The sequence below is a fragment of the Pipistrellus kuhlii genome, unplaced genomic scaffold, assembly GCF_014108245.1.
Source record: "Pipistrellus kuhlii isolate mPipKuh1 unplaced genomic scaffold, mPipKuh1.p scaffold_m20_p_15, whole genome shotgun sequence".
Lineage (NCBI taxonomy): Eukaryota > Metazoa > Chordata > Mammalia > Chiroptera > Vespertilionidae > Pipistrellus > Pipistrellus kuhlii.
The window spans coordinates 11,656,116-11,669,835 of NW_023425460.1; the positions used below are offsets into that span (position 1 = coordinate 11,656,116).

Sequence of the window (13,720 nt, forward strand, 5' to 3'; positions counted from 1 at the left end):
AGGCAGCACGTGAACCCGTGCCTCACATTTTCACTTCATCGTTTACAAGAGCATCAAGAAAATAACAAGCAAGAGAATTCCTGCTGATCTCCCCTTCCCAACCTGACCCCTACACCAGTGTTTTTCAACCTTTTTTGGGCAAAGGCACACTTGTTTCATGAAAAAAATCACGAGGCACACCACCATTAGAAAATGTTAAACAATTTAACTCTGTGTCTATATTGACTATATATAAAGTAATTCTCTTGAATAGGAATCAAATAAACACAAAGAAAGTATTTTATAATTACTTTATTATGAAATATTAAGTAAACAAAATAGTGAAAAATTATAAAATTCTTGTCTTGTCTGCACCTACGGCACACCAGGCAACATCTCGCGGCACACTAGTGTTCCGCGGTTGAAAAACGCTGCCCTACACGTTCTCCAGCCCCAAACTCTGAACCCTGCACAGCTCCTCCCCCCTCTCCCCCCACTCCTCTCCTCCCTCCCATCCTCCCCTCCCTCCCCTCCCCTCCCACCCCCTTTTCCCGGCCATGCCTTACCTCGTCCAGCTTGGTCTGTCTGCAGGGGAAAGAAAAGGTCAGGCCCAGGGGGAACTTCCTATGCGTCAGCCCTCTGGTCTTCATGAAATCGGCCAGGCAGTCGGCCACGTATTCGAACAGCTGCGGCGGAGAGAGAGCAGGGGGCGCTGGGCAGAGTGCGGCCACTCAGAGCGGCGCCCCGTCCACCCCGAGCCCGCCCGGTACCTCCGCGCCGTTCCCGCGGATGATCTCGTTGGGGGTGGGGTAGAACTGGCTCTCCATCTGGACCTTCTGTTTCCCCTCTTCAGAGACTTGGACCTTCAAGACTCGAAACTTCGATCCGCCAAGATCCAGGGAAAGAAACTCCCCATTTTCTATTAAAAACAAAACAAAACAAAAAAAAAATAAATAACAAAAACGTTTCAGCTGTGGAGGGCCTGCTACATGGCAGGATGTGCATGAGAAGCTGAACAGGTAACAAATGTGGCTGCGTGTCTCAACCGCCCAGGGGCGAGCTCCCGGGGGCTGCAGGAGTGCAGCCACCGCCTGAGCCCTCCCAGGAAGGGACAGAATGGGAGGGGAGTGAGGGGAGGAGGAGGAGGAGGAGGAGAGGGGTGACCCAAGTCCCTCAGGCCTACCCACTCCCAGAAGGTAAATGCAAACTGCAGGCAGGTGGTAGGAGAGATGGGCCTTGAGGGCGGGGCCTATTCTAGGCCGCACAGCTGGGGAGAGTGAGCGGCTACTCCGAGCACAGGGAGCACGGATAAGCCATGGAGGGAAGGGAGGGGGCGTGCAGGGGAGAGAAACAGCCCCATACAAGCCTCTGTCTCAAGGGCAGAAGCAAAATGCTCCAGGAGGGAAGGGAGACGGGGAAATGATGGCCCGTAAAGGGGCCAAGGATGCTCAATATTTGGGGCCAGAGTTGCTTCAAAATGAGAAAATGTAACACCACCCAGCCCAGCGCAAGACAGATGTGATTAATAAAAGGGGGAATGACACTCACTGGGGAAGGCAGCCCCTCCTAATGACCTCAACTCAGGATCCAGACAGAATTCCTGCCCAGGATCCCTGCCAGTGTCCTCCGCACCCGCTGCAGATGCAGGATGAGAACTCTGGTGTGCAAACCTCTGAACCAACAAGCCCCGCTATAAAACCGCCTGGAAAGTGGCTGCAGGCGCCAGGCCTGTGCCATGACCAAAGGCACAGGTCAGGGAAAAGCCGTGCCCAGACATTTAGGGACCCGAGTGGCCTTGTGTTGTGCCATGTGACCCCAGGCGGGGGAAACCTGACTCCTGATTGCAGCCCTGGCCCCAGCCGGCCATTCAGACCCACTCCTGGTGAAGTAAACACAGCGGGAAATGGCTGGTCCGCTGAGTTGTTGCGATAACAACACTCTTAAGGCGCGTTTGTAAGAACAGCCCATGCAGCTCCCAGGTGGACACACGGGGGCCAAAGCTCACACCGGCCACCCCTCTCGGTGGATTTCGGTGGGTTCGGATGACAGGCGAGGGAACTGCAGGGGAGGACTCAGAGGGATGGCTCTGAAACTGTGTACATTTCTGAAATGCAGGCCCAAGGGGCCAGCAGAGTCCTGCTTGTTGGTGAGTGATCATGAAATGTCGCCACCAGCTCACAGTTCCCGGCCGGGGACGAGGCCTGGAGCTGAGACATCCGCCTCCTCTGCTCCTAATGACCAGAGATGGTGGGACACACGGCCCTCCACTGGGAGGACAGGAGCCCGGTGGCCTTGCCCAGCCTCTGGGCACAGGGACCCCCTGGAGCAGGGTCACGAGTCAGGGCTGTTGCGTGAGGAGAGGCTCCGAGGAGACGGGGAAGGACAGAGGTGTGTCTCCCAGCCTGAGGAGGAGGGAGTTTCTGAAACTTGGTCAGTGTCACTTGCAAACCTTCCGGAAGGCACATCCGACTGCAGGCTCCGGACCATCAAAGGCCACTTTCTGATGTCTCCGGGACACACCTCTGAGGAGCCCGGACAGGAAGTCAGGAGGACTTTGCCCCGGTGCCTCCCCCGCTCCCCCATGGTGCACACACACCCCATGACTCAGGCGCTTCTCCCAGCAGCCGGGTGACCCATCAAGGACCACAGTCCCCTCCACACTCTCAGCAAAAGTACCAGGAACCGGGCAAGATCTCAAAGCAGAAGTCTCCCTGCAAAGCGTATGCTCCTCCGGGTGGCACGCTGCCCCCCCCCCCCCACACACACACACACCCCTGCCAGGGAACGGGTCTCTCTCATCTCAGCGCTCAGGGCCCCTCAAACAGCAGAGCCTACAACTCTGACCCAGGCTTTGTCCCAAAGGGGCCCAGAACCTGGCTAACCCAATCACAGGCCCCTGAAGACCCCAAACGTTAATCGCTGCTTCTTCAGGAGCCCCAAAGCCCCCGCTGGAGCTTGGTTGGAGCACTGGGACCCCGATATTGGGGAACCTCTTTGGCCTTCGGTATTCTCCGGGGACTGTGAGACAGTGAGGACCACAGGAGGTGCCGGTAGACACAGCTCCTTCCTCCTCTGGCTTTTCCCAGAGGCTGAGAATGGAGGAGTTGGATGGAACCTCCCAGAGGGCTCCAGTCTGCGGTAAGCAGAGAGATGCCCACATCCTAGTCCCCGGATCCTGTGGGTAAGAATGGCAAGAGGGAACTAAGGTTGCAGACAGAACCAAAATTGCTCTTCGTTCACCCTAACTGGTTTGGCTCAGTGGATAGAGCATCGGCCTGTGGACTCAAGGGTCCCAGGTTCAATTCCGGTCAAGGGCATATACCTTGGTTGCGGGCACATCCCCAGTAGGGTGTGCAGGAGGTAGCTGATAGATGTTTCTCTCTCATCAATGTTTCTAACTCTCTCTCCCTTTCCCTTCATCTCTGTAAAAAAAATTATAATAATAACAACAATAATAATAATAATAATAAAATATATATTTTTTTTAAATTGCTCATGGGTTAAGCTCGAGGTCGGGAGATTATCATGGATGATCTGAGGAGCACACGGTGAATCACGGGGTCTTTAATGAGGAACAGACGCAAGGGCGAGTCAGAGACCCATTGGAAGGTGCACACTGCTGGCCCGGAGACGGAGAGAGGCTGGAGCCCCAGAATGCAGGAGCCGCCTGCAGCTGAGAAGGCAAGGCCAGCTCCCCGCTGAGCCCCAGAAGGCATGTGCCCTCCCCCACACCTGATTATGGTCCTAGCCACCAGCTCCCTCTTCTGACCTCCACAGCTGTACAGGAATGAATGTGTGTTGTTTTAAGCTGTTAAACTTGAGGTAACTTATTACAGCAGCAACAGAAAACGAATCCATAGGCCACCTCTCCATTGCACAGAGAGAGACACTGAGACCATACGTTTTGTCTAAGGTCACTGAGGAATGGCAGAGCCGGGCCTAGAACCCAGGGTTCTTAAATATTTTCATTTAATATTCTCTTTACTATGGCATGGCATCTTCCAATACTTACTGTCGGCCTAGACTCTAGATTAGGGGTGTCGAACTCAATCAGAGAAGGGGCCAAAATCTAAAATCCAGCCTAAATCGCGGGCCGAATGGTTTACTGAACAGTCATAAACTGTCATTGTGATGGAAACGCAGCGGAGTGCAGTGATGACAGCGCGGTGCGGGCCACATTGCAAGGCCTGGCGGGACGGATTTGGCCCGCGGGCCTTGTGTTTGACACATGTGCTCTAGATGCTAGAGCCGTCAACAAACACGCCAGGGCCCCGTAGCACCAGGCGCTGTGCGAGGTGCTCAGCAGGTCGCAGGCGTCGAGCCCGGCATGAGATGCCTCCCAGACGCAGGCAGTGCAGAAAGGCTGAGCTGTGTGCACCAGGGGGAGAATGTTGAGATGTCCCAGCAGGAGAGGGAGCAGAGTGTGCGGGCCACGGGGGCAGAGAGAACGTGAGGCACGTGTGACGCTCAGTTCAAAGCTTTTGGTATTGAGTGTGACAGAGCACAGAGCGTTGGAGGCGGGGTGATGAGGTAAGTCAAGGCACAGGAGCCAATGTCAGGTCCCATCAGCCAGGGAGGACCCGGGGGATCAGACCCCTGGAAGCCCTGGCCCCCTCACCTGAGCCGTCCGGGATGGCCCTGACAAAGGTGGGCAGCATCTTCACGGAGGCTGTGGGGTTGGTGTCCCTCCCCAGGCCCTTCTGCATCTCAGCCTGGAACCGCGCCATGATGTCCCGGAGGGTCTCATCCGAGAGCCGCATGTGATACAGGAACCTGTCCACCTGGAGAGAGAGAGGTGGGCAGGGTTGGCTGCTGCACATTCCCACGCCCACGCCCATGGGGCAGGGGACCACTTAGTGATGTGGACCCTCCAGCTGGGGACAAGGAGGGGCGTTGGAAGAACAGAGGGAATGGAGGCTGGGGGAGGTGGGATTTATTCCTCCAAAGGGCAAGCTTCGAGGAAGAAACGATTCTCCCGTTTTTCTGACCGGACAGCGGAGGCGCAAAAGCTAAGGAAGATTCAGAGTTTCTAATTCCCAGTTTGGAGCCCTCACACTGTCCCAGTGTCTCTCTCTGGGAAAGAGCAGCTGTAGCTGGAACCTGGAATTCCTACACGTGAGAGCTTTCTTTTAGCCAGCGATGATCTACCCAAACATGTTTCCCTTCGTTTATGGGCTGCCAGGAAGCTCAGAGCTAAATTCAGTTTCCAACCGCACTCCCTAAAATCTAGTCCTGCACATCTCCACTGTTTTGTTTTTTTGTTTTTGCTTTTGTTTTTGTTTTGGGGGGGATTGAGTGGGGAAGATTGGTATAGGAAAGGTGGAAATTTATTGAAGAACAAGTACAGTCTCCCATGCAGGGAGGGGAAGAGTCCCCTGAACAGATTCCCACATGGGGCGGGGAAACGGTCCCCCTCCGTTGTCTTTAACTGAGGGTCTTCTAATTAGATGAAGTCTAATTTCTAAAGCCAGCTCAGATTGCTGAGTCTGTTGATGATACCACTCAGGTAACCAGGATCCCCCGATGGAGGGAAGTTATAAACATCACTGGTTCTGCTCCGTCCACTTGGAGGTAACCATGTCACAACAAGCATGGCAGAGCAGCTCAACTGGTGTGGCTCAGTGGTTTGAGCATCAACCCATGACCCAAGAGGTCACTGGTTTGATTCCCAGTTAGGACATATGCCCGGGTTGCAGGCTTGATCCCCAGTAGGGGATGTGCAGGAGGCAGCCCATCAGTGATGTTTTTATCAGTCCTTCTCTCTTCCTCTCTCTCTAAAATCAATAAAAACCTATTTATAAAGAACAAAGAATGGCAGAACAGCCTCCTCCACACGGGTTCCCAGGGCGCACTGGGGGGGGGGGGGGGGGTGAGGGGAAGGGACTATGGACTGGGGCAGGAAGAGGACAGTGGCATAGGCGTCTGCACTTGCCACCCCTACTCTGTATACTGAGCAGCCTCTCTGCCGGTCCCGGTCACAAGACTTGATCCCAGCAGGTGTCTGGACAAACTGCCCTCCTACACTGTCATCTAAGGCTAAGTACGTGCTTGCAGCCTACAGAGTGCTTTCACGTATGTCCCTCCCCTGCTCTCCACGGCAGCCCTCTGAGGAAGAGCTCTCACGTATGTCCCTCCCCTGCTCTCCATGGCAGAAGTGCTTTCACGTATGTCCCTCCCCTGCTCTCCACGGCAGCCCCTGAGGTGCCAGGGGAGGCAGGAATCCTTGCCCCTATGGCGACAAGGCCTGCAGGCTCGGAGCCCCGAGCAGCCTGCGGAGGGAGAGTTGCGGGTCCGGGGCAGTCCTGGGACTGCCATGTAGTCTCCACGTCCTCACCACAGGGCCTGGTTTGGCTTCACAGTTCCATGCAGGACCCACAAGCCCAACAGACAAGTTATATCAAGAGCACAGGGGCCCCAGGAAGCTTCCTCAGAGGACAGGGGCCTGACCATCGGACCGGCCTGCAGGCCGGGCCTCCCAGCTCCGTCAGAGCCGATACGGACCCCAGGCCAGGGGAACAAACCACGGCTCCAGGGACGTGGGGCCAAAGAGCAGCCAGAACACGCTCAGAGGGCCGTCGCCAGAACAGGACAATCGGGCTTTCAGCGTGCGGAGAAGGCAGGACGGAACCAGGTCACGCTTCATTAGGGACTTCCGTTCGCCCCGAGTCTGTCCGTGACTAATTGGTCGGCACAGCCACACACATGGGGAAGCCAACAAAAGGGACGTGACCCAAGTAATTGGGGCTTGGGAAGGGTGAGACGCGCACAAGAACCAGCACTGCCCCCGTTATGGCCCCGGGCCCCTCAGACAGCGCCCCCAAACCTATCGCTTATTGTTGCTCAACCTCAGAGCTACCGTTTAACCGTCACTGAGGGCTTCGGGCTACTTACTGCTCCTGCTGCTCCTGTAAGTTAAAGTTAGGACAGAAAGCGTGTCCACTTAGGAACAGTTTCTAATTTATTCTTTGTCTCTTCCACAGCACCTGGTACAGTAGCCAGAAGGAAAGAATGAAACATGCATGGGGGGAGGGGGAGAAACCTTATATTTTATTTATCTTTATTTTTTTATTTTTTTATTAAGGTATTATATGTTTACATATCTTACCAACTCCCCCCCCCACTCCCATACATGCCCTCCCTCCTCAGAGTTTTGCATCCATTGGCTATGCTTATATGCATACAAGTCCTTCGGTTGATCTCTTATCTCCCCCATATCTCCCTACCCTCCCACTGTAATTTGATAGTCCGCTTGTTGCTTTACTGTCTCTGAATCTATCAAACCTTATATTTTAGACTTGGACAGGGACGTTGGGCCTGTGTAACCAGGCATACATGTTTCAGGCACTAAACATACATGTTTCAGGAGGTGCGTGGGTGGCAACAAACAGACCCGCTTTAGAGTGACTTACGTGGGATACCTTCTAAACAAAAGAGCCAGCAAGCAGCATGGAGGAAGTACAAACTTGTAAGCTCAGAGCTGAGGGAATGGCAGATGGGGGAGCTGCAGGGAACTTTAGTGACCACATAGTCTAAAGATCCCTTATTAAGAATCAAGAGTCATAAAAAGCCCGAGCTGGTGTGGCCCAGGGGATAGAGCGTCAGCCTGTGGACTAAAGGGTCCCAGGTTCGATTCCGGTCAAGGGCACACCCAGGGTTGCGGGCTCGATCCCTAGTAGGGAGCGTGCAGGAGGCAGACAATCAAGGATTCTCTCTCATCATTGATGTTTCTATCTCTGTCCCCCTCTCCCTTCCTCTCTGAAATCAATAAAATATATTAAAAATATATTAACAATAGTTTTTAAAAAGTCATTAAAAGGTTCAACTCTTTGACCCAATGATTTCGCTTCTGGGAATCCATCCTTAGAAAATAATCCCAAAGGTGGAGAACATTAAATACATACTGATCTTTATTATAGCAATTTTAAAAAATATTTTTTATTAATTTCAGAGAGGAAGAGAGAGGGAGAGAGAAACCTCAATGATGAGAGAATCATTAATGGGCTGCCTCCTGCATTCCCCCTGCTGGGGATCAAGCTGCAACCTGGGATGTGCCCTGACTGGGAATTGAACCATGACCTCCTGGTTCATAGGTTGACATCAGTCACTGAGCCAGTCATTTTTTTTTATTAAGGTATTATATGTGTACATATCTTTCCATTGCCTGAGCCAGTCATTTTTTAACTATTAAAAAATGTTTTCGAAAATAGCCTGTACAACAAAAGGGAAAAGTTGTAGCATAGCCAACTTGATAAAATATTAGAAAGATATTAAAATAATATCAAAAAGAAATGGAGAAATGTACCTAAGTGGTTACAATCTAACAGTAAGTGAGGGACACACTCCAGAATTGTATGTGAATGTGACTGTAAGAACGCCTGCGGTGAGCAAAGACTACGCGGTTTCCTCACACAAATACAGCTGAGGGGGTGGGGTTAAAGGTGACATTGCCACTTTTCGTAATGTTGACTTTCTAAACTGTAAAAGAACACTTTGAAAATCTAACCAGTTTTCTTATGAGTGAGCAAGCTCCGGGTCAGTGACCAGACCCAGCCCAATGTTATCTATAGGTCAAATAATGTCAACATATTGAATTGGAAGGGAAGCTATCGGAGTAGCCTGCCTTCCTTCCTTCCTTCTTTCCTTCCTTCCTTTAATCCTTTTTTTCTTCCTTCCTTCCCTCCTTCCTTCCTTCCTTCCTTCCTTCCTTCCTTCCTTCCTTCCTTCCTTCCTTCCTTCTTTCCTTCTCTTCTCTCCATTAGCTTGTATTTTGTTTCTGTTTTAATGTTGGTATAGGGAGTTTTAAGAAAAAATAGTTCCAGGGTCTGAATAGAAACCCTAGCAGCAAGTGCGGCCCAGGATCTTGGCAGCTCCAGAGGCAGGGAGCACCGAGCTAAGGAGGGGCTGGCTATGTGACGGCAGTGAGAGGAGCCTGTGCCTTTTGACCAGGTGTGTTTCCACCACGTGGAGCAGTGTTCTCAGCAGTGTTCTCAGTTTATGGGGCAGCCCATAAACCAGCTCCCACAGACTCCTGGTACCTGGTGAGTCACCGGCTTAAGGTGACTACCGTGTTCCCGGATATTCCTTCTCGGCTCACTCTGCAAGCTTTCTTGCCCCACAGGGAGGGGAAGGTCACCTCCGGGCCTTGACAGAGGCTGAGCCCCCAGCCAGAAAAACCTGGAACCAACCATTGGAGCTGCGTTCCCACTCAAAGGGGCCTCCTGGGCCTGCACGGGGCTGGCGGACAATCACACCCGCCTGATTCCAGGCTGCAACAAAAGATGAACCGCCACAGAGGCCCAAGGAAAGGAAACTCGTTTGCAGAGCCGCAGGTGTCAAGGTCCAGAGACTCCCCTTGGGGCCGGTTTCATCATTGCTAAGCAGGTAGGAACAGAAAGTGAAGCCCTAAGCAGGGCTGCACAGCTCGTCCCACCTCCTTAGGAAGCCATGAAGGGCTTCATGAATCTAATCACTGAGTGAAAACTAGGACAGGTTACACCTGATGGGTCTCTACTGTTCTAAGATTGGCTATAACCCCCAACCCAACTCTCTAAGGAACGGGATTTAGTGAGAGTTTATCCCACCAAACGTGAGAGCTGCGAAAGCCCGTGCTTCTCTCTGCTGGAAAAGCCAGAGGCATCCTTCCTGGCACAAGGGAAAGAACGCAGGAGAAATCAGCAACTTCCGGTTAGTCCCCCAGCACCACCTTAAACACCTGGGTGACCTTGGCTAAGTCTGCCTGCTGGGAGGACTTCCTTGAGCTGGTGTGGCTGGAGTGGCCAGAGTGACAGGCTGAGGTCATTCCAGCTGGGAAAATGCTGATGTGAGCCTTGGCAGCTTTTAACCAGTCACCTTGGAATGAATTTTTTAGGCAGGTTTCTTGGACAAAGTCGCAAAACAATGCACACCCTTAGTACTCTACCACCCAAACAGCACATGCAAATAAGTGTTTCTATGATTGTACATGAAACCTCACATCCCTCTTAGTGCCTTCCTTAGATTCTTTCAAGCACATGAAAAAATCACGTACATACAAGTTCTCAACGTTTAAGAACGGCTCTCCTTTCCTTTTACCCTCACCTCTCATACCTCCTTTACATCAAATCACCTCAACGCCAGTGGTCGGCAAACTCATTAGTCCACAGAGCCAAACATCGACAGGGCGACGATTGGAATTTCTTTAGAAAGCCACATTTTTTAAACTTAAACTTCTTCTAATGCCACTTCTTCAAAATGGACTCGCCCGGGCCGTGGTGGTATTTTGTGGAAGAGCCACACTCAGGGGGCCACAGAGCCGCCTGTGGCTCGAGAGCCGCAGTTTGCCGACCACTGACCTAAATGGTTTCTAGAGACTTTCTCCACATCCCCTTCCCATCTGGTACCTGCCCGGGAGCTCTGCGTGAGATCCAGGCTCCGGACACTGTGCCATGCCCAGCCTGTGGTACAGTCCCATTCTCTGTCCCTCGGTGAGTGTCTCACTGGCCCCGGGCTCCCTGTGCTTTCTAACAAGCTCTCCTCCATCCCCGGACATGTCCGTGCAGGAGACGGCTCTCAGCCTCCTGGGTCCTTACCTTCTTGATCTGGTCCTCCTTCAGCTTGGCGAAATAAAAGGCCAACAAGTGCACCGCAAACATCTTCCCCAGGTGCGGCTTCTCCGCGGTGGTCAGAGGTTTCCGTGCAGTTGACTCGCTCGTCTCAGAGGGCTGTCCACTTCCAGTTCAGGCTGGAGGCGCTGGGCAACTGGGTCTACAGATTAAACGCTTCCAGGCTGCTTCGTTCAATGGCTAAACTTTGCCCCCTCTCTCTGGTCCCTCCCTCCCAGCACACTTGATTGTCTAATAGGAGCCTCGGGGTGGCAGCTGAGGGCTGGTGGAGGGCAGGCAGGGGATGGGTTGCTTGACTCTCTGAGACTGGTAACAGGACATCTAGTTGCTAAGCAACACTCTCCAGCCCGTGCTCCACCAAGCCCCCTCGGCCGGCCGAGGAAAAGCTTCTGAGAAGCTGGGTGTTAATACCAACGTTCAGCAGCTGAGCTGCTTTGCCAATGTCCACGCTCCGGCTTTCTGCGTCAGCCCTTTGCAAAGAGAAATGCAACAGTGGTTAAGAGATCTGAACGTAATTTGGGAAGACAGAACGCTAACAGGAAAGTAGTGGCTCAGCAGGGGAAGCACAGAAGCCTGAGTGCCTGCAGTGACCTGCTGAGAAGTGAGCGGTGATATCTGTAACTCTAGGAAGGCTCAGCATTGGAGGCCCAGCTACCTCTGAAAAGCGAGAGGCAACACAGAGCCGAAAACAGGAGATTGGTCAAAAGCCTCTATAAAAAAAGCAGGTAGGCTCTAAGTGTGCCCCTCAACCTAGACCAATGGGTGACCACCAGCCCCTACCCCTACAGGAGACTGTTTATTCTCTCGGGAAATCGAACCCAACAGCCTCTGGACTTGAGACCATTGGGACCGTGGGAAGTGGAGTGAGGCCCCAGACTGCAAATAGGGCCACAAAGTGAGAACTTCAGGCTGACAATGAGACCCCAAACCACTGGTTTCCGTCTGGTTTACACCAGCAGACATCTGTGTACATCACTCACTGGGAGGAGGCTCAGGGGACCCATTTTCCTCTGGTAAAACTAAATTGCCTCAGATACAGAAAAGCCAAAACTACGGAGATGGTACACAGATGAGTGGCTGCCAGGGGCTGGGAGGAGGGGGCTGAGTAAGTGATGCACAGGCTTTTAGGGCAGTGAGACTATTCTGTGTTGTGCTGTAACTGTGAATAGATGACACAATACTTTGTCAAAACAATAAATCAATAAAATTATGTCTAAAAACCCGTATAACGCTACAGCACAAAAAATGAACTTTTATGTATGTGAACTTTTAAAGAAATTTTTTAGAGCAGAGATGTAATACAAGACTGACAAAAGAACCTAACTGTATTATAAATGTATGAAAAAGCCTCGTTGAAGAGGATGGGAAGATGCTGACCTAACAATTTCCCCACCTCCATTCCCCTTCTCACTCACTCCCTTCTGCTCTCTCTGAAAAGCAAGAGGGGGGAAATATCCTCAGGTGAGGATTAACAACAACAATAAAAATAAAAATATAAATTTCTGAATCTCTTCTCAGATGTTTATTGTTACCCTCTTATTTTCAAAATGAAAAAAGAAACTATCAAATAATAATAAAGTCTATGAAACAAAAAACTATGATAAACAAAAATTTCAATAGGTTAAGTGACGAAGAAAAATTGCCATGAAAGTAATATGAAAGTCATGAGGGTAATTTCTAAATACTGATTTAACAACAAGAAAAAGGAATGATAGCTGTTCCAAAAGGGAAATGGAGAAAAGGACTTAAGAAAGCTAAATCCTGCCCGGCCAGCAGGGCTCACTGGCTGAGTGCCAACTATGAACCAGGAAGTCACGGCTCAATTACATCAGGGTACATGCCCGGGTTCCAGGAGCATGCAGGAGACAGCCAATCAACGATTCTCTCTCATCACTGATGTTTCTCTCTCCCTCTCTGAAATCAATAAAAATATACATATAAAAAGCTAAATCCTCACCTGATATATAGTAGGAAATCAGTAGCTAATGTCTTAAAATGATTACTCAGGACAGAGGAGATGCATAATATGTAGTCAATGAGGTAAATACTAGAATAACAGGAAAAATAACAGAGTTGAAAGTGTGTCTCTGGTTTTTAAAGGGATACATATATTCATGACAGAAGTCAGTTTTTAAAAATGACTTCAACTTGCCCTAGCCAGTGTAGCTTGGTTGGTTGGAGCGTCATCCTGTACACTAAACGTTTGTGGACTAGATTCCCTATCAGGGACATAACTAGGTTGCGGGTTCAATCTCTCGTTGGGGAGCGTACAAGAGGCAACCAGTCAAGTGTTTCTCCCTCACATCGATGTTTCTGCCTTGTCTACCTAAACATCAGTGACTATGTCCTTGGGTGAGGATAAAAGATATATGTATTTTTTAGTGACAAGTTTATTTGGCTTATGTATATAGAGATAAATGAATGTGCAGAAGTATGGGTTATGGTAGAGTTCTTACTTCCAAGTGAGCTTTGTTTTGAATTTATATTATGCATTACTTTAAATAATCGTATGCAGATAGACTTTTATAGAATGTGACCAACATCCATTGATTTATCAATTTTTAAACGATGACAATGAGTAATAAACATGTTAATAAAATGCAAGTGTAGCTATTAAAAGAATAAGGCACTTTGTGAATTTTTAATTATTTAAGGAATTAAAAAAAAATTATTTCAACCTAATTACAAGCACCCAAGAAAGAACATTCTCCCTCGAGTTCATTTCACAGGTGTTGAAGGCAGGGCAAGGTAGTCACTGGGTCACAAGCCTTTCCCACGCCTAACAAGCATCAGGGGCTTTCTGAGAGCACATAATAAAAACTCTTGGATAGATAGAATTTGTTAAAGGAACGAGTTCAAAATCATCTTCTCTACCAAAATTTGCCACAAGTAACTTTGTGAAGTCAAGTCTTCAAAGGTCAATCTACGTCAAGAACATTATATTCTTCTTTAGCATTTTTTTGCACATAAAGACAACTTCTGTTTATCATCTGAGAGGGACTGTCAGGCTTTTAGAGAACAGCGACAACTCAGAAGCATGTTGATGATTGCTCTCTCTGTTCAAGTTTATGTATTTTATGGCTTTGAAACAAAGAAATAAAATAACCTAATTCATTTATCATTTGCTCACCTTGTAGTAA

At 50.2% G+C, this 13,720-nt stretch overlaps 1 protein-coding gene across 2 annotated transcripts in view; it reads right to left on the bottom strand.

Moving 5' to 3' along the window:
* Nucleotides 1–10,776, bottom strand: part of HKDC1 (hexokinase domain containing 1) — a 38,337-nt gene extending 27,561 nt beyond the window's left edge. The window contains exons 1-5 of one of the 2 annotated variants that reach the window (XM_036438271.2): nucleotides 10,548–10,776; nucleotides 9,692–9,855; nucleotides 4,598–4,760; nucleotides 750–898; nucleotides 546–665 (exon numbers count right to left, since the gene is read on the bottom strand). In XM_036438271.2, coding sequence (XP_036294164.1) covers nucleotides 546–665; nucleotides 750–898; nucleotides 4,598–4,760; nucleotides 9,692–9,778 — 519 coding nt within the window. In that variant the 5' untranslated portion in view covers nucleotides 9,779–9,855; nucleotides 10,548–10,776. The remainder of the gene's footprint in view (nucleotides 1–545; nucleotides 666–749; nucleotides 899–4,597; nucleotides 4,761–9,691; nucleotides 9,856–10,547) is intronic. The other variant, XM_036438272.2, reaches the window with a different exon arrangement.
* Between the last annotated feature and the right edge of the window lie 2,944 nt (nucleotides 10,777–13,720).